The sequence below is a fragment of the Mesocricetus auratus genome, unplaced genomic scaffold, assembly GCF_017639785.1.
Source record: "Mesocricetus auratus isolate SY011 unplaced genomic scaffold, BCM_Maur_2.0 Super-Scaffold_100691, whole genome shotgun sequence".
Classification (NCBI taxonomy): domain Eukaryota; kingdom Metazoa; phylum Chordata; class Mammalia; order Rodentia; family Cricetidae; genus Mesocricetus; species Mesocricetus auratus.
The window spans coordinates 4,717,520-4,744,255 of record NW_024429267.1 but is presented as its reverse complement, the minus strand read 5'-3'; the positions used below and the strand labels follow the sequence as shown (position 1 = coordinate 4,744,255).

The following is a 26,736-nucleotide window of genomic DNA, read 5'->3' as shown; positions in this document are numbered from 1 at the left end:
TCAGATGTACCGTGGGATGCTGCCAAGGCGTAGCACTAGAGTCAAGCTGAGCCCTTTGGACAAAGGTCAACGTCTCAACTGAATGTGGAATAAAAGGCCCAGCAAAGGAAAAGACCCACCCCGAGACACCTAGCAGGGAGTGGCAGAAGTCAAACTTGGCACAGTTAGCCTCGTTGGCTGTTCCCAGAACTAACTCATGGGGGAACTCCAGAGGATACACACAAGCTGTGAAGTGAGGCTCCCAACTCTGACTACATAAACCTCAGCTGGTATGATTAGGACTGTCTGAAGCCACCAGTGATTGAGCCCTTTCCATCCCTGTCCAGACACTCTGCCACCTGCGTGTTACCTTGGTCACACCTGATTCCTTTGAATCCGGGGCTGCAGTAACAGGTACCAGTGACATGGTCACAAGTGGCATTATTCATGCACTCACACAGCTGCTGACACCCGTATCCAAAGGTTCCCGGGGCACATCCTGTATGGTATACAGAGTGCAACAGTGAGACACAGCCAAACTCCACCCCTCCCATTCCAGGTGGGGAAGCCTGTGGCAACAGGACGACTGTACCCCACCCAGTGAAGCCTATTGAACTGGAGTGCCTATTGTGCTTTCATAGTTGGAGTAGAGTGTTTCACTGTGAGTCAGGGCACATGGGCACAGGAGAAGGCAGGCCTCACCTGCCTCTCCCTCTTAACTCATTTAAAGGACCAGAAAATCCTGCCTTCCTCTAGTCCCTCCTTGCTCTGCTTACCACACCCCTGCCCTGTCAGAAGTGGAGAGATACTTTGACGATGAGTGTAGGATTAGCCTTAAGTCTAGAGTACAGGAGCTGTGGTGTCTGGGAACCAGGGAGGGGGAGGGTTGAAAGCAGCAGCTTCCCCTGCAATAGGGAGAAGCCCAGCCCAAATACCAGGAACAGGGTTGGGGCAGCTTACTCTGTTCACAGTGGCGCCCGGTGAAGCCTGTTCGACAGGTGCATTTCCCAGTGATGTGGTCACAGCTGGCTCCATTCTGACACTGGCATATGTGCCCACAATCCTTCCCAAAAAATGCTGCAGGGCAACCTGCAACAAAACGACAGGTTACAGTAGCTGTGGGCTCAGGGAAACTGCAAACGTTGCTGGGACCAGGCTTGTCTGCTGCTTCCTCTGCAGCATGGGGTAAAGGCTGGTGAGCCCCACAAAGCCATCTGTACCCACTGAACCTCAGTCTAAAGGGGTGGATGGTAGGGGCAAGGTGATCCATGCAACTAGGGTCTCAGCAGCAGAGGACAAGCTCTGGTCTCTTTGTTGTGCAGACCTGGGATTTCTTCCCCATGGTCTAAGGGTCTGATCTTGTTTTTTGCTGGGGTACCCTATAGCCTTGACCTTACAAGACTTTGGATGATCCTGAGGTGTGGCTGGTACTGGGGCCAGCCTCTTTCCCCCTTCTGTACAAGCCAAGACTATTCACAAAGTGACCAGTAGGCCGCAGCATATGACTGGGAGTGGCTGGGAGGCAGGGCTTACGCTGCGTGCAGAAGAGTCCAGTCCAGCCAGGGGTGCAGTGGCAGGCCCCATCCTCGGCGCTGCAGCTCGCCCCGTTGTGGCAGCTGCATGTGTGGAAGCAGGCAGAGCCCCAGAACCCAGATGGGCAGGCTGTTGGCGGGGAGGGGGGGATGTAGAGGGGGTAGGCAGGGCAGAGAGGAGCAGGAGGGAAGGGAGGGGAGGCGAGTACACATCAGAGCCAGGACACCTGGATGGACCCAGAGGGGCATCTCTTGGCTTTCAAGGACTTGATACGTTATTCTCAGAATCCCTCAGCTCACCTCTTGGCCTCATGCCCTGGGACTGCTATGAGGCCCAGATTCTCTGCACATTCTCTTAATCTTGGGTGACCAAAGCAGCCTTGTTCCAAGGGTTCCTGAATCTCCATTCTTAGAGGGACTGATAGGGATAGAGGTGGAGTAACACTGGAGATACTGACTTCCTGACTTCTCCACAAGTGGCAGGGACTGTCTTTGGGTTCTTGTGCTATTTGAGGATGGAGCCTGTGGCTCCAAACTGGAATGGAATTCCCCCAAGTCCAACCATTTAACTGGGACCTCCTTACAGGTACTGGCTTTGTCTCATACATCAGACAGGGAGCTCCATAGGCCAGGAGCTGAGGCCCCTTTGGGAAGGGTTGTTGCCTTGGTATCAGACTGTAGCACCCTGTTCAGGCTTAGGATGCTCAGTACATCATTCATAGGGGCCATCCTACAGGGTGCTCCAATTTGTCCAGGGGTGGCTGCTCTAACCCAGCATGCCAGCCTCGTTCCCTCCTCCCCATTTATATTCAGACTGCTCCTTCTACACACAGATGCTAATGGAGTATGAATTTTCAGGATTCACAGCATTAATGGCACCAACAATATTGATGCCTTTAATATCTGCTGTAACAATATCCATGGTCAGTACCAGTAACTCATCAAATTTGCTGTTTAACTAAATGGAGCTTTCAGGGTTGGAGAACAATGACATGGCTCAACAGGTAAAGGTACTTGCTACCCAAACATGGTGAACCTGAGTTTGATCCCTGGAATCTACATAAAAGTGGAAGAAGAGAACTGACGCTATAGAGTTGGCTTCTCACCTTCACATACATGCTGTGGCACTTGGACACACATTGTACACATAGAAATAATACAGATAAATAAATAGGTCTCGGATGGAGTTCTTGTCTCCGGGAGAGTTTAGTCCTGTGGGTGGAGGCACCATGACAGAGAGGAGCACTTGCAGGGGCAGCAGCTTACCCTGTGAGCAGTCCTTGCCAATCCACCCAGGGAAGCACTGGCAGGAGCCATCGATGGGGCTGCAGGTCCCGTTGTTGGCACAGGAACAGAGTTGGGCACAGTCCTGCCCAAAGTGCCCTCCAGCACACACTGTCGGCACAGGAAACGCTGGCATCTGCCTTCTTTCCAGGCTCCTAAGAGCCACCACCCACCAGCTGCACCCCAAGATGTTCCTAGGCCGCAGCCATGACCTGGACATCGTCTGGATGGGAACCAACACCTGCAGGGGCAGGTCATCCTCCATCACATAGAGTGAGTGCCCCTCCTGCCACAGCAGTACCCCCCTAGAGGCCCTGTTCTGGTTCCTTTGACAGGGACAGGCTGAGACCCATAGACGGGACATCACTTTCTTGGGTCTCATAGATAGGAAGTGGCAAGGTAGGGATGGGATCTTTGGACTCTCGGCCAGTGCTCCTAGACAACCTCCCAGCCTTCTGCTTTCCCCTGAGCTATCCTTGACTACCCTCTGAGACACATAGGCCACTGGATCACATACCTCCTTCTAAGGGTACTCCAAGCCTTCTGTGCTTTTCCTATGGCTAGTATCTTCTAAATTCCTCTGCCCCTCAAATCCAGCTATGGATGTTCTGCCTATAAGACTCATCTTAAGTGTCACCTACCTTGGAACAATAAGATCCAGCAAGTTAAGATTAGTGTCAGCTATCTTAGAGTTTCCCAGCAGCCTGCTTTTGGATCTTTTTGGTTTTCTTACTTTCTTTCTTTCTTTTTTTTTTTTTTTTTTTTTTTTTTTTTGGTTTTTACGAGACAGGGTTTCTCTGTATTGTTTTGGAGGCTGTTGGTCCTGCCTGGCCTCGAACTTACAGAGATCCGCTTGCCTCTGCCCCTCGAGTGCTGGGATTAAAGGTGTGCGCCACCACCGCCTGGCTCTTTTTGGTTTTCTTAGTATGTAAGCAAAACAATAAATTTTTAAAATTTTCAACAATAATTTTCAAGTCACTTATTTGGGTTTTTATTGTGTTTTATATTAACTCATTCCTAGCTGGTCCTCCCATTTTCTCTCTTCTGGGTGACTATGTCCCTACTTGAGTTTCTTCCTTGAACTCTACTATTAACTGAGATGTAACAGCTGTTTCAGGCCAAGCCTGAGTCCTGCCCCTTCTGGTGTCCCCTACAACGCCTGGAGAGTCAGCAGGTGTTCAAGCCTCAAGGGCCAAAAATCAGTCTTTTCCCATCTCTCTTCTAGGTCCTCTGGCCTAAACTTTGTAAGGATGGGAAACGTCTCATTTTCTATTGTATCTGACTGTCCAGTGAACACTGAGGAAGTAGGCCTTGAGAGTCACAACATTCTAGAAGGCTCTACTACTGGGATCATCAGAGGACCAGGAATAGTTTTTTTTTTAAACGTTTATATGCAACAGGTGAGCAGGTGCCTGTGGAAGCCAGAAGAGGACATCAGATCCCTTGGAGGTAAAGTTAGAGGCAGTTGTAAGCCTAACATTGGTGCTAGGAAGTGAACTCAGATCTTCTGCAAGAGCAGTTAGCCTTCTTACCCACTGAGCTCCCATGGAATAGGTATTGACTTCTTGGAGGAAAGTGGCTTCCTTTGGCTCAGGTCTCAAGCCCGGATGCCATCACCTGCTTTCCTCCACTGTGCCTCCCATCGCCAGCCCTTCCAGCCTGACAATGGGCCCCAGAATATACATGTAGTCTCTACCTCTGTGAATATGGCTAGTGGTTGGGACAGATGATAAAGACAGGTGGACCCAATTCTGCCTGAGGTTTTGGGTTTGAGTTCTAGATTTGCTATGCAATCAGCAAATGCATGACACATGCACCAGAAATTGTTCAAAATGTTTCACAAATGCTAATATTAAGTTCACTTAATCTTGGTAATGTCTTCATCATTGTTCCCTATCACTGAATTCCCTTGACACATGGGGAGAGGTTAAGCTGTCTATCCAAGATTACATGCAAAGAAGTTCTACTGTTTCTTCACTGAGGACATTTTAGCAAAGCCCTGTACATCCCACCCTATGCCCTAGATCTCCTCTTCGTTAAGATGGGAAGAGAAACAGGAGCGCACACTTGCTGGCCTCAGACCTCATTTAGTGCTACAGGTAGGCTGGCTGAGCAGGGCTGTGCTTGGATTCCCCATGTTTGCTGCTCAGGCTCCACACCCTCAGCTTCCTAAACTGCCTGTTGCCCCCACCTCCTCCCTGTCTCTGGGAAATGCTTTATTTTGAGGATCCGGTTTGAGCCCCATCATCCTAAAAGGTGGCTTCCTTCCATCCCTCTGTTGACTGGGGTAAAGGACTATCCACCAGCTTCGTGGGGAGCAGGGTGCTGGAGCTGTTCCACCAATCTTCACCCCACAACTCTGGACTGCTCTAACAAGGCAGTCTTCTCTTTGAAGTCTTCCCCCTACACAAGAAGAACAAATTCACCCGCAGAGCTGCTAATGTGATCGGGCTAATGCATTAATTGCAAGACTTCTTAGCTGAATCAAGAGTCAGGCATGGGAAGGGGAGGAGGGGGCTGGTGAAAAGAAAACATTGGGTTATATTTAATCTATGTTTAATGATTCTGGGGAAGCACTGTCCATAATTTGTAACTCACTGGAAAGCCAGTCATTAGAAAGTGTCAGTTCAATTTTTTACAAGGTTTGAGACTTAACCAGGGCAGTTGCCATTAATAGCAAACTCCATTAGATCTATATGTGGGAAATACTCATTAGGCCAGCGGGCAATAAATCAGACGACATGGGCTGTGAGGGTTCCTTCTTGGGCTTCATAGCTCCTAATTTAGACTGAGTCTGGTTCTATTGACGGCTGGGTCTCCTATGTTCAATAAATAAACCTCAGCCTGTCAGGTGGTGATTAAACCATTCTAGGAGGGCTACAAGCAAATGAAACTGTCACATATGTTTCCCTGGGGTCCAAACTTCTTATGACCTCAACACATCATGGAGTCAAACTTCTCTTCATGCATATTAAAAAGAGCCCAACTCAGCAGTGATGATATGTCAAAAGAATGGTTTCCCCTGGAGGTAGTGAGCTCCTCACCAGGAGAAGTATTTAAGCACAGGCCAGGTGAGATTCTTGCCTAGATGACTTTGAAGTTGCCATTAGCTCTAAGTTCACATTATTCCCAAATGTCTTTACTCTCCCCGACTATAGTGTAAATTGTACAAGCTAGTATCCACGCAAGGCCATGTCCTAAGCCATCCTAAGTAAGCCCTAGCTGGCCTTCCTGGCTTACTCCCCATCTCTAGTTGCTGCATCTTCCATCCATTCCCTGCTGCTGTATACTAGCATCCCGGGTTCTGTTACCCACCCTACAGGACTAAGGCCCAGGCAAAGATCTGCAGAATTCCTGGACCTTCTCCAACTGTCATGCTTCCGTGAGCTTCAGAAGCCACCCACTCATGGAGTCGTGGATGGTAGATGCTGGGGCCAGCTCTTATCTTGCCATGGTGGCTAATGAGGAGGGACTTTTGACAGTGGTGTTGACATTTGCCACAGTAGAAACGTTTATGTCATAGAACCTTGTAAATGCTGTAAGGCAGGTGCTTACCCCCAGAAAACTAGCTAGCTCAGGGAGCACCCTACAATAAACTTGGTTGCCCCTTCAGCACTGCCTGGACAGTGTGCCGGAGGCCTGGAGTTGATATTGGCGTGAGCTGAGAAGTGTGTGGGGCCAAGGATTAGTGCTGTTGACCTGAGGGGTGTAGGAGTCTATGACAGACTGGGCCATGGCCATTTCTGGGCCCCCACAGAGCCTCTGCCTTTACATTCCACACAGCCCTAGCTCGGGCCACTCTAGATGTATCAATGCGTGTTTCACGCTCCCACCTTTTATTTGTTTGCTTATTATTTACTTTGAGATAGAGTCTCATGTAGCCTCCTGCCCTCTATGTATGTAAGGATGACGTTGAACTTCTCCATTTTCTGCCTCTATTTCCTGAGTGCTGTGCTGATAGATATATGATACCACACCTAGTTTATGTCGTGCTGGAGATGGAACCCAAGGCCACATGGACTCTAGGCACTACCAACTGAACTACCTCTCAGGCCTGGTTTTAGGTTTTTTGTTTTTTTTTTTTTTTGTTAAGTAGTCCAGGCTGATTTTAAACAAGTAATACTCCTGTCTCAGCCTCCCAAGTTCTGGGATTATGTGGTATGTACTACCATGCCTGGCCCATTTTTCCATCTTTGTTTTTAGCAGAATATTGGAGTCTGTATTTGTTTCTGCCACTTGCTAGCTGTGAGACCACAGGCATGACATTTAACCTCTTTGGGTTTGTCCCTTCAGCAGTGCAGTGACTTTTTCTCAGTTCACATATGTGCTGCTCAGTTTCCAGTGGCGCAGGAAGAGAGTCCCTGAACCCTTCCTGTTTCCTGCCCCTCTGTTCCGTGCCCTGACCTTCCCACCAGTTGAGCGTACCTTGGTTGCACAAGGCTCCAGAGAATCCTGGCAGGCATTCACAGATGCCACTGACGTGGTGGCAGGGCCCGCTGCTGTGCACGCAGAGGGGACAGGACTGGGCGCAGCCATGACCGTAGAACCCTGGTGGGCAGACTGAGGGTGTCGGGGGAGATGGTGGTTAGAAGCTTGTAGGAGCAGCTCGATAGCCACCTCTCTGGTCCCCATGCCAGTGAGAGAGTCTTCTTGAAAATGGGGAGTCTAGGGTCCCCACACCTTTTGAGGAGATGAACTGAGGGCTACTCCTGATTCTACTGAGAGGCTGGGCCCTGAACTTGGGAACAGAGCAACCAGTACAGGGGAGGAAGGCATAGAATGGAGTGAGAAGAGGGGCCTGGCTCCCATAGGCCAGCCTTACAAAGGCCAGCACCACTTCTGACTGGGAGGGGCTGAGTGGATGGGAAATCAGACATCCTTGGGGTGGGGGCCTAGTCTTACTTCTCTGGCATAAGGGTCCTCGGAAGCCAGGGGCACACTCGCAACTCCCATCCTCCGGGGAGCAGGAGCCTCCGTTCTCACAGCTGCAGGACACTGAACAGTTGGGGCCCCAGCGACCTGGAGGGCATGTGCTGTCACAGCGGATGCCTGCAGACCAGACACAGAGGCAGATCAGTGGGAAGGGGTGAGGAGGAGGAGGGGGAGGATGGAGAGAAACCCAGTGGAGGTGGGGCTGGTGGGGAGGACTTCTGAGAGGTCGTGATGCCCTTCCAGAGTCCTCAAAGACAAAAGAACTGAGCAGGCCAAGGCAGTCCTAGGAGCAGAGAGCAGATGACAAAATAAGGCAGTATAGCTTAGAACTGAACACAGCACAATGGCAGGCCCGCGGCAGGCTTGATGAGCCCAACAAGAGAGGAGATGGCAGCACCAAGTAAAGAAGGCTGCCTCCACCCTCACAGCTGAGCTGGCATCAAGAGCATGTTGGGCCAGTGAGATGGCTCACCTCAGGTAAAGGTTCTTGGTGTGAAAGCCTGGTGAACTGAGTTCCATGTCTGAAATCCACAGGAAAATAGAAGGAGAGAACTGACTCCAGAGTTGTCCTCTGACCGTCACTGTGGCACATGCAACCCCACTCTGTCACACATGCATACATACACATTCATTTATGATCTCTCTCTCTCTCTCTCTCTCTCTCTCTCTATATATATATATATATATATATATATATATGATTTTTCAGGGTTTCTCTTTAGCTTTGGAGGCTGTCCTAGAACTTGCTCTGCAGACCAGGCTAGCTTCAAACTCACAGAGATCCATCTGCTTCTGCCTCCCAAGTGCTGGGATTAAAGGCATGGGCCACCATCACCTGACCTTAAAATTATTTTTAATTTAAAAAACTTGCAAGATCATCTTCAGCTATGTAGAAAGTTCAAGGCTGGCCAGGGCTACTTGAGACCCTTTCTCAAAAGAAAATGTGTGTACATATATATACACATTTTATATCACATACACACGTATAAAAGAAACCAAAAATGTTACCTATACCCCAAACATGCTGATAAATGACCCCTTATTTGACAAACAGCAGTCTAAGGGGAAATGGATGGAATATCTCAATAAGAGAGGGAGATCTGCAGTCTGAAGACCTGCAGTCCCCTTGAGCTCAAAGCATATTTGAGCTGGGCTGACTTCAGTCTGGAGGCTAAGAAGGAATTTTAAAAAGCCAGGGTAAGGGTTCCGACCAGGCAGAGTGGCTTCCATTCTGACATTCGTGTTAGGTGATTGGACCAGGCCCAGGAGACCAGGCGTTCTCTGGAAGGTGAGCTTCAGGGGCTCTACGCAGCTTGAGTTTAAAAGTCATGTCTGCCTTGTTATAAGGACAGGGACTGTGAGAAGGAACAACAGAGAGGAAGAAGACCCAGTGAACAGTTAAGCCTTAGTGAAGGAGAGCAGTGGGACCAATTTGGAGGGAGTGAAACTCTGCAGGCCCACCTGTGCAAGAGGGAGGAAACATGGGGTGAGCCAGCCAGTGTGGGGAGCCAGGGAGGGGTGCGGCTGGCCTCCTCGCCCACTGCTGGGGATAACCTCTCTTCCTGTGCCCTGCCTGGTGTCTTGACCTTGTCAGGAGTGGGGGTGGGGGCTTCAGGTATCACTCCCTGGGAAATGGGTAGTGGCTTCTACCATAGAGAATGTGGCAAGTGTGTCATCTTCCCCACCCCCTTGCTGATACAGCCTCTCCTGTGGAGTTTCAGGGTGTTCAGAGGCAAACCAGGGAATAGAGTAGTTATAGATTGGCTGAAGCTTGGGAAAGGGGACCAAGATGCTATTTAAAGATTTTGGATACCTCTTCCAGTTTCCCCTTTGTAGGTATGGTTGACCCTCCTTATTCATGAAAGAAACCAATATCAAAGTTTGATCATATAATCTATGCAGCTCCTGGATACTTTCATGTAGTTCAGGATGGCCTTGAACTCACTATGGGGCCAAGGATGACCTTGAAGTTCTGATGCTCCTGTCTCCACCTCCCCATTTCTAGGGTTGCTGGCATGCATCACCATGTCTGGTTTTGTGCAGCTCTGGCAATGAAACCCAGGGCTCTTTGCACGCCAGGTGAGCATTCTACCAACCAAGTTAAAGCCTTTCTACATCCTTTATGTCATGTGGAGATAATGTATAATACCAAATACGTGTGGAGCTGGAGACATGGCTCAGAGGTTAAACACACCAGGTATGATCCCCAACATCCACATGATGGCTCACAACCATCTGTAACTTGTTCCAGTTTCAGAAAGTGGAGACTAGATGCCCCGAAGCAAACTGACTAGTGAGACTAGTCACATGGGTGAACTCTAGTTTGAGAGACCCTGTCTCAGTGAATAAGGTGGAAGAGAAAGTACGGATAATTCCTGACATGAACCCCAGGCTTTTGTGTGCATATGCATACACATGCATCCTCCCCACATATGTGCCCACACATGCATACATGTATGTTTCATATTCTTGTTCACAGTCTCACTCTCTCTCTCTCTGGAAAATGAAAACAAACTCTCCCTTCCTACCTGGAGAAGGAGTTCCCCAGCTTTAGTTTTCAGGAACCTCTCTCCCTGTACTAATGGGTAGACCGAAGGACCTGTTCTCAAAGCCAACAGTCACAGCAACAAGCCCTTCTCTGGGAAGTCTTCCTACTTGTTTGCCCATAGGTCCAAACATCTGTTTTAACATCCAGCTCCTACCTCCACTGCTAGGATTACAAGAAGGGGCCAATGGCTTCCTGAAATTCATCCCTGCTGACCTAGTTGCTTCTCACACCACCTGAGACATCTTTGCAGTGCTGAAGAATCAGGAGATCAAAGTCATCCTTACCTACATACAAATTTGAGCCAACCTGGGCTACATGAGATCCTATCTCAAAAGCATACAAACAAATAACTTAGCCACTAGGTGAATACCCTCTCCCAAAACTGATCTGGGCTTCCCCTCCGGTTGGCACTAATATCTTGACACCTCCTTAGCTCTAGTATAAGTCAGAGCAGATAACCTCTAAGCTCTCCATATGTGGTTACAGGATGACTTTTTCAATGGCTTCAAGAAGCATTTTTGTGAGCACCTATTATGTTCAAGGCAAGTAAATAAGATATATTAGAAACTGTCGTGAGAGGGCAGAGTACAAGCCCAAGTCAGATGGGGAGGTGAGCAGAGTTTTCTAGGAGAGGGGTGTTCACTGTATGGGAGGCCCGGTTTCTGCTCCTCATCCTGCCTTTCCTGGCCTTCTGTGTGACACATCTCAGTACATCAGTCACCTGTTTGAGAAGCCTCTGGACCACATTTGGAAAAATGGACTTTGGAGCCGGTGAAGGACTTGCTGAGACTGTCCATTTGTAAGCATCGTCATTAAAGTGGATGTCATTAAAATCAGATCAGCTCTGTCAAAACTAAGACAATGAGAATTTGGCTGGAGCTGGCAGAGTAGGGGGCAATGAGAAGGTTGGACCTGTGGTCCACACTGAGGGGTAGCTGGCAGGGCAGGGGAACCTCAACCTGACATGCTTTAGAGGACTGTCCCTGGCCTTTTGCTGCCAGAGTGAAGGTGGACAGAACCCTGCAAAACGAATACTGAGTATTTCCACAGCTGGGAAACAGTGGGGTCATCAGCCAGGGGCCACTGACATATGCACTGCTCCTGATAGCTCCCTGTAGTGTGGTTTATGTGCCAGGTGCTGAGCGTTTGACAGTACCCTTCACTGAAATTTCAAAGTGGTCCCAAGGTTCCTTGCGAGGATTCCAGTTGTCTATGCTTTATGGGTGGAGGCTTTCAGGCCATGTTAAGAAGAGGACTTGCTATGTGAAGCAAGCTTATTTCTAATTTAAATTAAAGAAGAAGAGGAAGAGGAGGAGGAGGAGGAAGAGGAGGACTTGCTGAAGTTCACAAACCCAGGCAGTCTGGCTGGGGTTCTGTTCTTAGCAACCTAGTTTTCTTTTTTCAGCATGTGGCACATAGTAGGTACAGAGGTGAGTTGGGCAGATGCCTTCCTAGGGCTGCTATATAAACAGCCACTCAAATTAGAGTCCAGGGTCCCTTGTGGTGAGTGCTACAGAGGAACGACCTGGGTCACCAGAATTCATAAACAGGGCTCTTTAGTCCGCAGGTGGGTAATCATAGACAATCTTCAACTTGAAATCTGGAATATGGGAAAGAGTTATCAGGGCTGGAGCTATGCTTTTTAAATGAAAAAGGGAAAAGGGATTTACTGAGTAAGTTGGAGAGATAGCAAGGGGAGGGCAGGTGCAGAGGTGAGGAATCAGGACAGTGGTCAGGGGATGGTGGTGCTCGCCTATAATCCAGTCCTTGCACTTGGAAGACTGAGGTAGGAAAGGATGCAGGGAATCCAAAACCAGACTGGGCTGAATAGTAAGTTCCAGGCTAGACACAGCTACACAGTATGATCTATTTTAATAATATAAAATTTGGCCCAGGTGTCTGGAATGACTGAGTGATGGAGATAGGGCAGAAAAGGGGATGGGGCCTTCTGACAAGAATTCTGCATTTTTTTTTGTTACAATTCTTCCCAAGACAAGGTCTCATGTAGCCCAGGCTAGCCTTAAACTTGCTATGTGGCCAAGGATGACCTTGAACTTCTGATCCTTCTGCCCCTCTTTCCTGAGCACTGGGTTTATAAGTGTGCACCACCACATCTGGCCAGGATCTTAGATTTTCCATCAGTCCCATCAAGCCACAGCAGTGAAAGACTGGGTTAGAGGTTCCCTGTACTCACTATGTGCAGAATAGATTCACCTAGGGAGGACGGAAGGCATGAGGCCGACCAGGAGGTGATCAATGGGCTGGGAAAGTGGCAGGGTTCCCCCTATACAATGGGACAGATGTAAGGACTGAGGTTCCGAAGTACCATGCTCTCTACACACAGGCTGAGCTCCTGTCAGCCTTGAAACGTGCCGTCCTGAGAACAAAGCCTCAGCATTATATGTTTTTAATAAATCTCTCTGCACAGGGCTGAAAGGGAGCAGGTGAAGGGGAGTGGCAGGAGAGAATGGCAGATGACTAGTCATGAGGAGGGAGGGAAAACCAAGAGCCTGTCTGCACAGGGCCCGGGCAGTGGCAGGGAAGAGGTTACCTGTCCATCCTGCCAGGCAGCAGCAGTGGCCTGTGACAGGATCACAGCCGTCGGCGTGGCTGCAATCACAATGCTCACTACAGTTCAGCCCAAATGTGCCATCCTGTGGGGAGGAGGGAGAGAAAAATGATCACACCTAGGTTCCTAGAGGTTACCACGCTTCCATCAGCTCTTCAGGAACCCAGACGTGGGACTAGGTCACAGGCATGATGCTTTGTGACTGGGGACCAACAGGGCTGTGAAAAGGTCACTCCAAATGTTCATCTGGCCGTATTAATAGGAACAGGAGAGAGGGAAGTGATGATTGCTCTGCCTTGTCGTTCATCATAGCCCCCACGTGGTCATTCAAATTGTAGATTAAAATGCACTTTGTTGTTGATAGGCATGGGGGGGAGGGAAATATTGCCTGTAGCCCCAGCAATTAGGAGGTGGGGGTGGAGTGTCATGAGCTCAAGATATCCTATGTCACAAAAGAAAACCTACTTTATTAATTGTGACACACCTGTCCCGCACACAGAGTAAGGATAGTCTTCTCTTATCACTGGGAAAGAAAGCTCACAAGGTCTCAAGTGCCCTACTCTCTTCTCCCACCAGTACTCTGGAATGGCTTCACCCAGTCTCACTTTCAAAATGGGAAGCAGCTGGAGACTCACACGAGGAGGCGGGATGAAGCCCACAGTCTCCCACCAGTTTGTCTAGTAGCCTGAGGCTCAGTGCTTGAGTTGAGATTGCTGCCGAATGGCTTGGTTCCATGCCTCACCCCTAGTAGCAGACTGAAACCCAAATACTACCTAGAAACAGCCATTCTGCTGGTTTGGGGAGGACCGAGAGTGCCTTGGTGGGGTGGATTCTGTAGCTGCCAGTCATTCTGCTCTGCTTTCCAAGTGCAGCAACGGGAAAACATTTCTGTCTGAGCAGCCATTTTATAGATGGGAGGGTTGAGGCCCAGGATAGGGAGAGGCCACACAGAGGCTAACACTTCCTGACTCAGCTCTTCTGTATGGACTGTGCAGTCCTCCACACTCCACCCCCCCCCCCAGGGAGAAGGCACAATGACCAAGGTGAGTACTCACTGGACAGGGCAGTTCACAGGAGTCCCCCAGCCAGCCTGGGGTGCAGTCACAGGAGCCGTCAGAGGGGCTGCAGGCTGCCCCATTGGCACAGACACAAGTCTCATTGCAGTTCAGGCCCCACGTCCCACTGGGACATGGCAGGGAGCAGTCCGGGCCCTGCCACCCTGGGGAGAGGGCAAAAGGCATTACCTAGCCAGGCCCAGCATGGCTTTCTATCTAATTCCCCGGCTCCACGGGCAGCAGTCACGTCACCATGGTTGCCTAAACTCCCTCCCTGACACAGGGTTCACACCATTTCTGCTGCCTGGAGATGGGCCCACTGGGCCAGGGGCTGGCCTTTGGGGTATCCCCCTCCCCAGGCCATGGATGGGGTTCAGCAGTACATCTCCATGCTGAAGTGCGTCGCTGCTTCTGCCTCCAGGACTGAGCCCCTCCCTCCTCTGTTCCTGAGGAATGAGACCCCTGCTTCCAAGCAGTGCCTCCTGAGGGAGACTTGGCCCCCAGGACCAGAATGGAAAAGAATCCAGGTGTACCCTTTTCTTTCCCTGCCTTGGGCTGGACTTTCCTTAGGTTTTTCAGAGAACACTTCTTTATGTAGCCTAGGCTAACCCAGAACTACAGTTTCTCCTACATCTGCATCCCGAGTGCTGGGATTACAGGTGTCTACCAACATGCCCCTCGTGGGCCAGGCCTTTGGCAGTGGCTGTGTCTCTGTGGACCGTTAGCACCTCTACAAAGCCCTTTTAGCTTCTACCAGGTAAGTGTCTCATCCCGACTCAGGGAACTCAGTCTCCCCACTCTGCCCCTGCAGCCCACGTGGCTTACCTTCTCTCCATGCTCCCAGAAATTCCAAACCCAAAAGAAGACCCTCCTACACTCCTGTTCTCTGGTCCAGATGTGGCTCTCCATAGTTGCAATCTGACCTACACAGACTCTTTGAGTGGTGAGTGGGCTTGAACAGCCCCACCTGAGGCCCTCAGTTGTTGGCACACCTGAGCCTGGTCACAGAGCTGAAGGGAAACTTACCCTCTTGGCAGGTGCAGGAGCCATCCACAGGGGAACAGGTGCCGCCATTGCTACAGCTACATACAGATGAGCAGTTGGGACCGTACGTCCCCGAAGCGCAGGGAACTGCACACACCTCTCCCTACACAGAGAGGGCCTGGGTGTGAGATGAGAGGTGTTCCCATTCTGGGTGGCTGTGTAGCCATTATAGTGCCCCTCCCAGGGCCCATGCTCTCGTTCCCAGCTCCCATCCTTTTCTTTGAGACAGCCAGGGCCACACCCAAAACTCAGAGATCTGCTTGCTTCTGCCCGAGAGTGGGGGGTAGGGTGTTAAAAGCATGTACCACCACGCCTGGCCCCTTCTGTCATTTGGCAAATGGAACTCTGCAGATGTGACAAAGTACCTTGAGACAAGGAAACTAAGGTACCTGGATCGTGGAGGTGGCCTAATATCTCAGAGTCCTTAAATCAAGTGATTAGAGTGGTTAGGTTGGAGACAGTCTAAAACCTCCCACAACGAAGATGGTGGCCTCTTGGCTGAGCTTTACACAGCCAGCAAGAATGGAGACCTTGACCTGACAGTCATACAGATTCAGCCAACAACCAGAAATGAACAAGCAGGAAACGGATCCTCCCCTAGAGTCCCCCCCGGAGGCACTGTTGGCTCTATGATTTCAGTTGGAGGCAGGTGCTGGTTTAGGTCCACACACAGGTGAGGGTTCCTGCAGCAGTCTTCAGTTGGGGGAGGGTTCCAGTGTCCATACCAGAGCTCTAGTGTGGGCAAAGTCCCTCTGCATTAGGTCTCAGCAACATAGCTTGTAACCTGGTACCTCCTATCAGTTGAACTATGGGGGAGTGAGGGGGTTGGGAGTTGGAAGGGTGGCAGGGTCTCTTGTATTACAGGCTGGTCTCAAATGCAGTGTAGCTGAGGATGACCTTGGATCTTCTGCCTCTGCCTCCAGTTTGCTGAGATTACAGGCCATTGCCAAGTGAGATTTCAATCCACTTTAATTCTCACCACACAGTGCATCAAGAGGCAGCCCATCCCCATTTGTTTGTGCCTCAAATGGTCTCCTTTAATTCCCCTCAAAGACACAAACTACTGCTTCCTATTTTTCCCAAGACACAAAAGCAGTTACATGAGAAAGTCATGTAATGCCCAAATCATCCCACCATGATGGACTATATCCCAGTAAGAACTAATGAATTACTCTTGAATGAGAAGGAGAAAGAAACCCAGTAGAGTGAAAGAAGAGGGGCTGGAGAGGTGGCTCAGTGGTTAAGAGCACTGACTGCTCTTCCAGAGGTCCTGGGTTCAATTCCCAGCACCTACACGGCAGCTCACAGATGCCTGTAATTCCAGTTTCAGGGGACTTGACACCCATGGCAAAATACCAATGTGCATAAAATAAAGATAATAAAAATTTTAAAAAGAGTGACAGAAAAGACCCATGTTTTTGTTACCTCTACTTTCTTGCTGATCCTACACAATTTGCTTTCTGTAATATATATTGAGTTAGAAATAATCATGCAATTCTCCAAACTCACAAACACTGAAACTTTATAGAAATCTCACAAACAAGACCACCTCATTTATGGTAAAAGCATGTCTTAACATCCTTGTGGCCTAGTATAATACCAACATCCTTGTAACCTAGTATAATACCTACCCCTTCTATCCTTGTGCCTGTTTTTATTATTATTATTATTATTATTATCAGCCTGCATTCCTCTAGAGAGCTTTTCAGGAGAACTCTATGGTCTCATTCACTGAAGAACAAAACCCAACTAAATATTACTACCACCACCACCACCACCACCACCACCACCAATAAAAATCCCAGGTTTCAGAGGCTGGAGAGATGGCTCACAATCATCTATAATGAGATCTGATCTGGTGCCCTCTTCTAGTGTGCAGACATACATACAGGCAAAACACTGTATACACAATAAATAAATCTTTAAAAATAAAATCCAAAGTTTCTTAAAACCCTTTGAACAGTGTAACTTCAGAAGTCACCCAAACCGTACAAATGATTGCAAAGATGCTTAAGGTAGATTTTCTCTTAAGAAGCACATAACCAGGGGATGTCCCACAGATAAAAGCACTTGCTGTGCAAGCCCGTCTGGAACCCACATGAATGTGGAAGAGAAGTGACTCCACAAAGTTGTCCTCTGACCTCCACACATGTGCTGTGGCATGCAATTGCACTCATACATATACACCAATAATAAAAATAAATTACAAGTCACTTTCCAAGAACTGCAGTCCCAAATGTGGTTGTGCACTATCTTCTTAGGATTCCATAGCTATCCTGGCAGGAATGATGGTATTTTAAAGAGACATTTGTGTTCTCCCTTTTGCCATCAGATTCTTGATGGAATTTTGTTAATGGGAAGCTGGAATATCCCCAGGAATCTCATGCCGAGAGAAGGAAAAGGCTGAGGCCAGGTGCTGGCCAGAGGGGTAACCTGTGTCCCTGGAGAAAGTCTCATACAGCTCTGTCAATGCAACCGCCTGTGGGAGAGGCTGGAGCCCAGACACGATGCGGGAACCCTGTGCCTTGAGCGTGACTGCTTAGTTATGTATGCCTCCAGCCTTCTAATGTGAACCTTATGTCAGAACCCCAAGACAGACACGGTGGTGAGAGCGGGGTGTCACTGGGCTTCTTGTGGTCATATGACCCCACTGACTATACCTCCTTTTCTGGCTTTCATTATCACCAACTGTTTAATTGGCCCACTGAGAATGGGTGACAGGGACTAGCTGTTAGAACTACCTGGGCCCACACTCTGGCCCTAACATCTCCAGTAATGGTCTTTTGTCTTACTTCCCTTTCATGCTCATGCTTAATCTATACTAAATCCTTCTCAAAAATGAGCTCCAGAGCTTGGGTGGGGAGCTCCATCCCCGATTAACACTGACTGGCCTGAAATTCTTTGCTGTGGTCAAGAAGCCCAAGCTCTCTGGTAGACCGCCTCACATTGTTTTGGGTGACAGTACAAGGCTGCTCCTGCCAGGTGAGTCTCCCTGTCTGTTTACCCAGTGCATTCATTGCCTAAGAACCATAGGACATCAAAGGATGTGCCCATGTGTTGGCTCAGATGCACCGATGCCCATGTGTTCTGCTATTCTATCTCTTTAACACACCAACACTTCTGGGAAGGAGAAACCTCCACCTACAGGATCTTGTCCCTGGCTCCCACAGCGGGCTGCTTATCACCAGGTCTCTTCATTCTGCTGTAGGAGGAGGCTGTGAACCTGTTCCTCCTCCCCTAAGCCTGTTTATAGATGCAGAATACGCTGTTAACATCCTGAACTCGATCTAAGAGAACTGCAGTGGCATGGAAACTCATTGTTGCCCCTGATAGACCAAAACCTCTCCTTCCGCCTGCCTCCCTGTGCCAGTCAGCTGAGCAGGCCCAGACCCTGGTGCCTAATGACTTATATGGTCTATGAAATCTGTTTCAAATGCTGCTTATTGACTTTTTCTCCCTTGCAATATGCTGCTTTGTAGTTTGGCTCTGTTTGGGAAAATTAATCAACAGCTGGGCCTCTTATGCCAAATATCCCTTCTCTTCGAAATGGTCAAGAGGTTAATGAGTGTTTTGGGCATGAAAGGAGAAAGAGGACAGAAGGGGTTTGCTCCTCCCTGGTATGAAGGAGGAAACTGAAAGTTCATCTCCGGGTCCCCTTAAATACACTCAGTGGGGGGCAGGCAGTATAAGTGGGTTGGAACTGGATTCTTTATGTGCAGACTAAGAAGGCTTGTGCTCCTACTTGCCTGTCAAAGCTCAGAAAAGGGACGCCAGGAAACAGCAACCAGAGAAACTGCTCTGGCCCACATGTAATTTTTTCTTTTTCCATTTTTTATGTATGTATATGATGTGCATGGGTGCATGCATGTCTTTTGCATGCATGTCTGTGTGGTGCATGCATGTATGTACACATGCATGTGGAAGCCAGGGATTGTCAGGAATCATGTCCTATCACTCTTCCACCTTATCCACTGAGGCAGGGTCTGTCTCAGTCAAACCTGGAGCTCACAGATATGGTTAGTCTGTTTTTGCTAGCTGGCTTCCTCTGGGGATGGAATCACAGGAGGACTGTAATGCCTGCCTGGTATTTATCCACATGTACTTTTGCTGGAGGAGGGGATAGGATACATCCAGAAAGAAAGACCCCAGACTTTCATTCAGGGTTCATGGGTTACAGTGAGGTCAAAGCGCTTGGCCTTACCCACCATCCATTCAGCCCACCCTAGGCTGCTGAGTGCCCTGGGTCCTGCTAACCGTCAGGACAGACTGAATGTGACCTACAGTCCCTTTCAGCTCCCTTGTCCTTTAACCTGCTGTCCTTCCCCCCTTGCAGAGCAAGTGCCCCTTTCGTGTGGTACTTACTACACTGGTACTGTAGTAATCACGGATCTCTCACTACCTAGTAGGAATGAGTGTGAAGGCTGAGCAGGAAGTGCTTGGCCCTGCCAACCTCACTCCAGCCCAGTGCTTCAGCTGTGGCCAGTACATATACTCTGATTTAATGCAGACATTTAGGAAACTGAGGGGAGGGGTTGTTTTAAGTCAGTGTCTCCTGTAGTCCAGTCTGTCTTCCAACCCCCTCTGTAGCTCAGGCTAGCCTTGGCTTTCTGACCCTCCCGCCTTCAGTTTATGCAGTGCTGGGGATGGAACTGAGGGCTTGATGCATGCTGGACAAGCATCCTATCAGCTGAGCTATAGTCTCAGCCAGGGAATATTTTTTTAACCCCTGGTATGTGTCAGACACTCCACTAGAGAAGGAAGTGCTCCTGTGCTGATGGCTCCTGGTGCTGATGCTGATGCTGACTTCGGATGCCTTCAGCATCTCTCCCATCTCCCTGGCCCTTACTGGCTCCACATTCCTGGCTCATCCCTCTCCCTGCCCCTGTCCCGAGCCCTGTCCTGAGCCCTTGTGCTGTGCTTGCCACCTGAGGAGCAGGAGATGCTTACTGCTACAGAAGGTCCATTTTGGCATCAATTGCAGGTCATATGGGCCAGAATGAGGCTTCCCTGCAAGGCTGGGTGGGACTGAGTCTTCCTGGGCAAGCACTGATTGAGAGTTTTAACCATACTCCAAAGTTTCATCATTAGTGGTTTATCTCATTTCAGAGCAAGGCTTGTAATTCAGTTGGTAGAGTGCTTGCCTTGTATGTTTAACATATACCCAGTACCACATAAACCAAGCATGGTGGCACACACCTGTAATCCCAGCACTTGGCAAGTAGAGACAGGAGAATCAGGACTTCAAAGTTACCTTTAGCTACATAGTGAGTTCAAGGCCAGCCTGGACTACTTGAGTCCCTGTCTCAAAAACAAACAAACAAAAACAACAAAAGACCTTTGACATTTATAAGTAGCAAAAAGACTCATCTCTAAATGGCTGAGAATGGCCCTACTGGGTATTTGCCTGGTGCATTAAGCTCAGTTGCCCGCTTAGGCTGTAGGGCCCACACCGTTGAGCTCACACTGTCTCTCACTGTTTGCCCACACCCCTGCTCACCTGTGTCTCAGGACCTGATGGTCTTGGAGCTCCCCAGATATCTTCCCTGGACTGGGTTCAGGGAATTGCATCCCCCTCCCCTTAGAACTTGGCTTTGTTTCAGTTTGTATTCCTGGCTGGCCTTGAACCTTCCTGCAGTCCTCCTGCCTCAGCTCCTTGAGTGCTTGGATTACAGTGTACCCCCCTCCAACCATGTTGTTCCACCCTCCGTTTTCTTATTTATTCATCACCCTTTTCTGCTTTCCAGGCACAACCTAACCTCTGGCAGGAACCCCTTCCCCTCCTGTGTATAATTCCTCTGACAAATGGGATTACCAGTGATCAGCCCTAGGGAGAAAATGCTGGGGGCAGGGCTGTGGTACAGAGTCAGGGCTGGAGATCGAGTTCACAGTCACAGCTGATTGCTTGTGTCACACCAAAGACCTGCTGGGGTTCTGGTGGGCAGCCTGTGCCCCTCCTCATTCCCCTGTGTGTCCCCTGTGCTTCCTAACCACTGTCACCTCTGAGCGTCATGCCAGCCTCAGGAGATCAGGGTCAGGCTTGTAGAAAATAAAGGTAAGATAAAGGTAAGACACAGAAGAGAAAGTGACTTGAGCTAAATCTAATAGCAGGCAGTGCAGAACCAGGGCTGGAGCCCACCTAGACTCCTGGCTGGTGCTGTCCTTGGCACTGACTGGGGGGAGCCAACTGTGGAGCCCTGAGCCCAGGGTCCAGCTCCTTACCCTCCATTCGCCCATGGTTTACATGGTCTTGGACAGGTGCACTCTGCAAGTCAGTTTTCCCATCTGGGAGATTCAGTGGCACCTGACCTACCTCCAAAGGAAGATGTGGGAGGTCACCTGGCTGAGACACCAAGCTGTCACTTGTCCTCCCTGTTAATGGCTTGGGAAGGTCTCTAGCTGATAAGAACTCTCTATCACAACCCTCTCTTCTTCAGGAAGCATAGACTCAAGGCTAAAGCAAGTTCTGGGTTCAAACAGTGTCAAGATCAGCTACCATGTACTGGGGAAGGTCACTTTGCCTCCCTGAACATATCTCTTCTGCAAGGTGGGGGCCCTCACAGCCCCCATCTGAAGGTTACTGTGTAGAGCAAGAGGAACACAGTACCGGACTGACGGTGCTCAGCATTCATGATGAGCATCCCCTCCCCCAGCCATGCATTTCAGACTGTTCAACGAGATTCTGGACACCCTCAAGAATCCGGGGTTCAGAGCCAGGTCTCAGATCCTGGCCAGCAAGAATCCCATCGATACAGTGAGTGGGGCATGTTGGAAGCGTGAGTGCCAGGGACCTACCCTGACACCTCTAGCTGCCCGTAGAGCCAGCATCAGGCCACTGCCTGAGTGATGAGGGCACTGAGAAGGGCAGTGGGAACTCCCCAGGGAAAGGATGGTGTGGAATAAGAAGAGGAGACTCAGCAGTTTTCCCTAATGAAGCCGCAAACCACAGAGTCCCAGAGGGGGAATCTAGCCTGAACCTCCGTGACACAAAACCAATTCTCTCTCCTTTGCTCTGTGGATTAATTGCCAACATGATTTAACTTCCTCGTGCACACCACCGCCATGTCTTCCCTGTTACCCCTCCTGCCCACCCAGGGGAAAACAAGCTCATGACAGGCATTGGCTGGAGTTCTCACCTCTGCTCCACCCTGGCTCTGCCATGTTTTGCGATGTGGTCAGAGGTAAGTCACTCTCCCTCTCTGATCTCAGTTTCTTCTCCGCAGCATGGAGGTGGGGACACTATAGAAGTACACTGTGTCCTTCTGGCTCTGCTCTTGAGAGAGAATTCTCAGCTCACTGTGACAAGCTCTGGGCTGCCACTCTGTGTTCTTGGGCCTGCATGACTGGCATTCTTAACTCATTGGACAGAGAGTAATCTGGGGCTCTAAGGATGAGCCCATGACTGTAGATGCTGACGGACAGACAGGGCTTCCGGCCCAGACCCATCTGATCACAAGTCCGTGCGTATGTTCAGGCCCTTTTACTTCAATCCTACATAGTCCCATGACACATTTTAGTAAGCATGCATTGAGCATCTACTACATGCCAGGTTTTGTTCTAAGCACTGCATACATTTTATACCTTCCAATCCTAAGACTCACATTGGAACAGAATACCAACATGTTCCCAGTGTTACAGATGAACTGTTATTGTTTAAAGCCCAGCCTACCTTTGGACTTTCTATGTGGCTAAGGATGACTGTGAACTCCTGATCCTCTTGCCTTCACCTTCTAAGTTATCCTCCACACCATACATTGTGGCATGCATATGCCCCCCCCCAAGAACAATGATAAATTTAAAAAGAAAAATCCAAGCCTTGAGACACTCTGGTAACTCTACCAAGGCCGCTTAGCAGGAGGCAGCAGTCCTAGAGTTTGAGGATTGCAGTGTGTGTCTGTGTATGTGTGTGCGTTCATATTTTGGTAATTTTAAAAGCTTCTCACAGTCTTGCTCACACAACCACAGCAGCTAGAGGGTGAGTTTGTCATGCCTAGTTCTGTATCAGGAAAAATCTTTTATGACAATAATCAGGACAGTAGTCCGTGATGGGGGCAGGGTGGGGAATGAGAAGCCTTGAATTCTGCTCTTAGGACTCGAGTTGATGGACCCGAGTCTGATGAGCGATGAAACAATTAATTAAAACAGGAATTGCACAGGTGTGCTTTATGCGTCATCCAGCTGTCATTTCCAACCTGCACTCCCTCCTGGCCACACCTGCCCTCACTCCAGTGCCGGAGCCACACAGGAGGCGATATGCATTCAGCTCACTGAGGGAAGCTGAAGGGGGGACGTCTTTAACAGACGCCCAGAAACCTTGTGTGGAGAAAACTCAATTGCTTCCCCACTGATCTGGTGTTTGCAACTCTCGCCCCCTCCTGCCTTCCCTAGCCCAAGCAGCTGAGCTTTGCATATGACCTATGGACAGAGCAGAGAAAGCTGAGAAAAATGCGGGAAGGAGTTGGTTCATTTGGGTGATGGAGTGCCCGCTCCCCTCGCCAGCATGCAGGGCTCAATAATGGCAGACAGGGCTTCAAAAAATTGCAGCATGAATAGATGAGCCCTTTAAGGTAATAGAAATGCTGTCATCCTAGGGAGAAATATGGGCACTGAGTCCTGCGGGAGGGGACACTGGGCCCTTCTGCTTTGCCTGCTGAGCTCTCTGTCCCCATTATAACCAGAACTAAAAGATGGCATCGGGCTGAGGAATGGTCAGAAAGACCCCTTATCTCCTGGTCCCTGGAGGCTCCATGCAGGGAGGAGGCTGCAGGAAGGGACTGGGAAAACAAGTCATTGCAGTTTGGCTATGACCTTCTAGCCTGCTCCCTGTAGGCGCTGTCAGAACAGCAATTAGTTCTATACCCAAGTGTGCAGGAGGCTCCGTCAGGCAGTGCCGTATTAAAAGAGAGTTTTAGTGGGCAGTAGAGACATGCGCAGGGGTGTGAAATTAGACGTGTTTCTCTCTGTGCTGACAAAGCCTATTGTCCTTTCTGGGGACCTAGGTGCCCTACAGCTTCCACCCTGGAGGAAGCTGAAGTTAAGGATTCCCTTCTTCTCTTCCCATCTGTATATGCATCCCAGGTAAGCTCTCTGCCCTCTTCCAGTGGGCATCAGCAGCATCAATGGCGTCAGCCTTTTAAGCACGGCCATCGTGGCTGACACTTGTTGAAAGATGACTAATACACTCTTTGCATGCACCAATTAGCTTGATCAGCGTACTAATCCTAAGGATTTATGATCATTTCCTTTACACATACCATAAAACAGGGGCAGGGAGATGGTATCCTGTCTGAGGTCACACAGCTATAAAAAGCAGTGACGCCGGTATCTGAAGGCAGGGCATCTGGTTCCAAGTCTCTGTGACCTCTACACTGTGTAAGGTGAGCTGTCTAAGGTACATCTTTGCTCCGGGAACTCAGAGGTGGTGCTAAGGACAGCTCCTTCAGTTTCCTCTTTAAAGCTGAGAGAGGGGTTTGGCCGGATGATTCAGCAGTCAGGGTGTAAAGATGGTTGCCATCACATCTGATAACCTGATCTCAGTACCTGGAACCCTCATGGTAGAAGGAGAGAACTGACTCCTGCAAGTTTCTTCTGCATGCATCCCACAAAATAAATAAGTTATAAATAAATGTAAAAAGAATAAACAAATCTCAGAGAGGCTCACGGGAATGGTGGGAGATTCAAGTCCCAAGTAGCCCAAATCCTCCTTCCTCCAGATGCCAGTCTGGAAATGCTACATTAATGGTCCTGCTATTTCCAAGGATTTCATTCATTAAAGAGACTCCACCAAGCAATCTGTTCATGTGGCAGGCATGGTAGGCGGTAGTTAGGAGGTACAAGGCTAGGGGAAACAGGTCCTTGTTCTCAGGGAGGCAGACTGAGTGGGAGCTGTGGGTTTTGAACACAGAAGGGGTGCAAGTGTGAATCCTACAGAGAGGAGTGTCTATGGAAAGTTTCGTGGAAAGGCCACCAGGAAAGATGGACAGAACATTCATAGATACAACAAAGATGGGGGTGCAGCAAGGAAGACAGAAAGGAAACAGGTTTGGGGCAAAGTGAGTCATGTGTGGTCACATAGTAGATGAAGTGAGACTGGAGGGCGACAGAAGGCAGAGGTGTAAATTTCCTTTGGTGGCAATGACTGTAGGTAGGTAAACGGTTCCTCATGGCTTGCCCCCTCATCCACAGTTGAGCTATTTCTCCAGCCAGGGTACAGGGGAAGAAAGATCTTCCCCTAGTTTCAGAGACACTGCCAGGACAGGATTTTCTTTTTCTTTTTGTCTTTTTGTCTTGGTTTTTTGAGACAGGGTTTCTCTGTGGCTTTGGAGGCTGTCCTGGAACCAGTTCTTGTAGACCAGGCTGGCCTCGAACTCACAGAGATCCGCCTGCCTCTGCTTCATGAGTGCTGGGACTAAAGACAAGTGCACCCTGGATTTTAACATGACACTCTCCCCACTGCCCTGCCCCTCCTTAGGGCTGGAGTTGTTTTTGTCTGGTAAAGCCAGCAGAGATCCGTGGTACTATCCGAGGTGCTGAAACACTGTCCAACCCAATCTGAAGCACTCCTGGTACCCACAGTTTTCTTTGGACAAAGGATTTTATTTCTATTTTTACAACGAAGAAATAGGACCTAAAACATTAACAGAACCAAAACTATAAGTTGGTTCTTGCCTTCTAGGTGCTGCCTAGAGTAGTAGGTGTGATGTTCATGAATCCGCCTCACCTGGGATGCCTGGCTGCTGCTCATCCCAGTATCCTCTGGGCATCACACTTGTGCTGGACTTGAGATAAACAGCATCTACTCTCTACACTCAATGCTTAGCATCTGAGCAGGTACCTATTGTGGTTCAGGCACTGATTTGTAAGCTTATGTAGGAAGCTCCCTAGTCTCACCACAAAATCTTTTGTCACAGATGAGGACAGTCAGGTTTAAGCAGGACATAGGACTTGCCATAGGCAGAGGTGGTAGTATAGTAGAAAGATGGGATTCAAACTCTGGTCTGTATTATTTGGGAGTGTCTAGTCTATCAAAGTTCATCACTATTTGAGCATGTAGAGGCTCCTGCCACTTCTGGCTATCTAATCCTGGCCAAGCTTCTTTCCCTGTTTAAATTTAAGCTCATTTGCAAGCTGAAAAAATTGGAAGTATATGTCTGCAGGGCTCTCGTGAGACATAAACCAGATGATGCATGCAGCAAGAACACAATGAGTGCTCTCCACTAGGCTGAATATCATTATGATCAGACAAGGTCCTTGATGGCTGGATAGGTGTCTGATGAGCCTTGCCACACCCCATGTCCTTGACATCGTAAACATCAGAATCTTAGGAATGAAGGGGCAGTCACAAGAGTTCCCAGTATCTAGCCTATTCCTGCCCTATGTCACCGTGGCCTTATGGAGTGGAGACTACCTGAGTATCAAGTTCCCTGAGCTCCCAAAGGACAATTCTGTAATAACTCATCAGCACCATTCATGTTACGTGCAGCCGAAGACTCTCCCAGCCCTCATAGGGTCGGCATTCATAAAGTTGCCCCTCGCATCCTTCTAAAGGACCCTAGGAAGGGAGCTGGAGGTATAGCTCAGTTGGTAGAGGGCTTGTCTAGCATGCATCCATTGGCACGCTGGTTACTCAAACACAGCAGCAGGCAAGGCTGATAGATTCCTCCCATCTTACATGGATAGGGAAGCAGAGGCCCAGAAAGATGAAGTAGCATGGTCGAGGTTACCAACTTTAGGATGAATCTCCAACACCCAGAAATGAGCTTTTAAAATTAGCTCTTTATTAATTCCCTGAGTCGT

General features: G+C 49.2%; 1 protein-coding gene across 20 annotated transcripts in view; it reads right to left on the bottom strand.

Moving 5' to 3' along the window:
• Window positions 1-26,736, bottom strand: part of Megf11 (multiple EGF like domains 11) — a 311,453-nt gene that overhangs the window by 15,025 nt on the left and 269,692 nt on the right. For 17 of the 20 annotated variants that reach the window (XR_005874712.1, XR_005874713.1, XR_005874714.1 and 14 more), the window contains 9 exons: window positions 14,926-15,046; window positions 13,900-14,063; window positions 12,827-12,929; window positions 7,698-7,844; window positions 7,221-7,355; window positions 2,778-2,906; window positions 1,513-1,641; window positions 940-1,068; window positions 350-478 (listed from right to left, as the gene is read on the bottom strand). Coding sequence is in view for 17 of the 20 variants with exons in the window: in XM_040739709.1 (XP_040595643.1) it covers window positions 350-478; window positions 940-1,068; window positions 1,513-1,641; window positions 2,778-2,906; window positions 7,221-7,355; window positions 7,698-7,844; window positions 12,827-12,929; window positions 13,900-14,063; window positions 14,926-15,046 (1,186 nt within the window). In the remaining 3 variants the exon portion in view is untranslated. Of the gene's footprint in view, window positions 1-349; window positions 479-939; window positions 1,069-1,512; window positions 1,642-2,777; window positions 2,907-3,674; window positions 5,199-7,220; window positions 7,356-7,697; window positions 7,845-12,826; window positions 12,930-13,899; window positions 14,064-14,925; window positions 15,047-26,736 lie in introns of those variants that run through there. The other 3 variants (XM_021230386.2, XM_040739706.1, XM_040739711.1) reach the window with 2 other exon arrangements.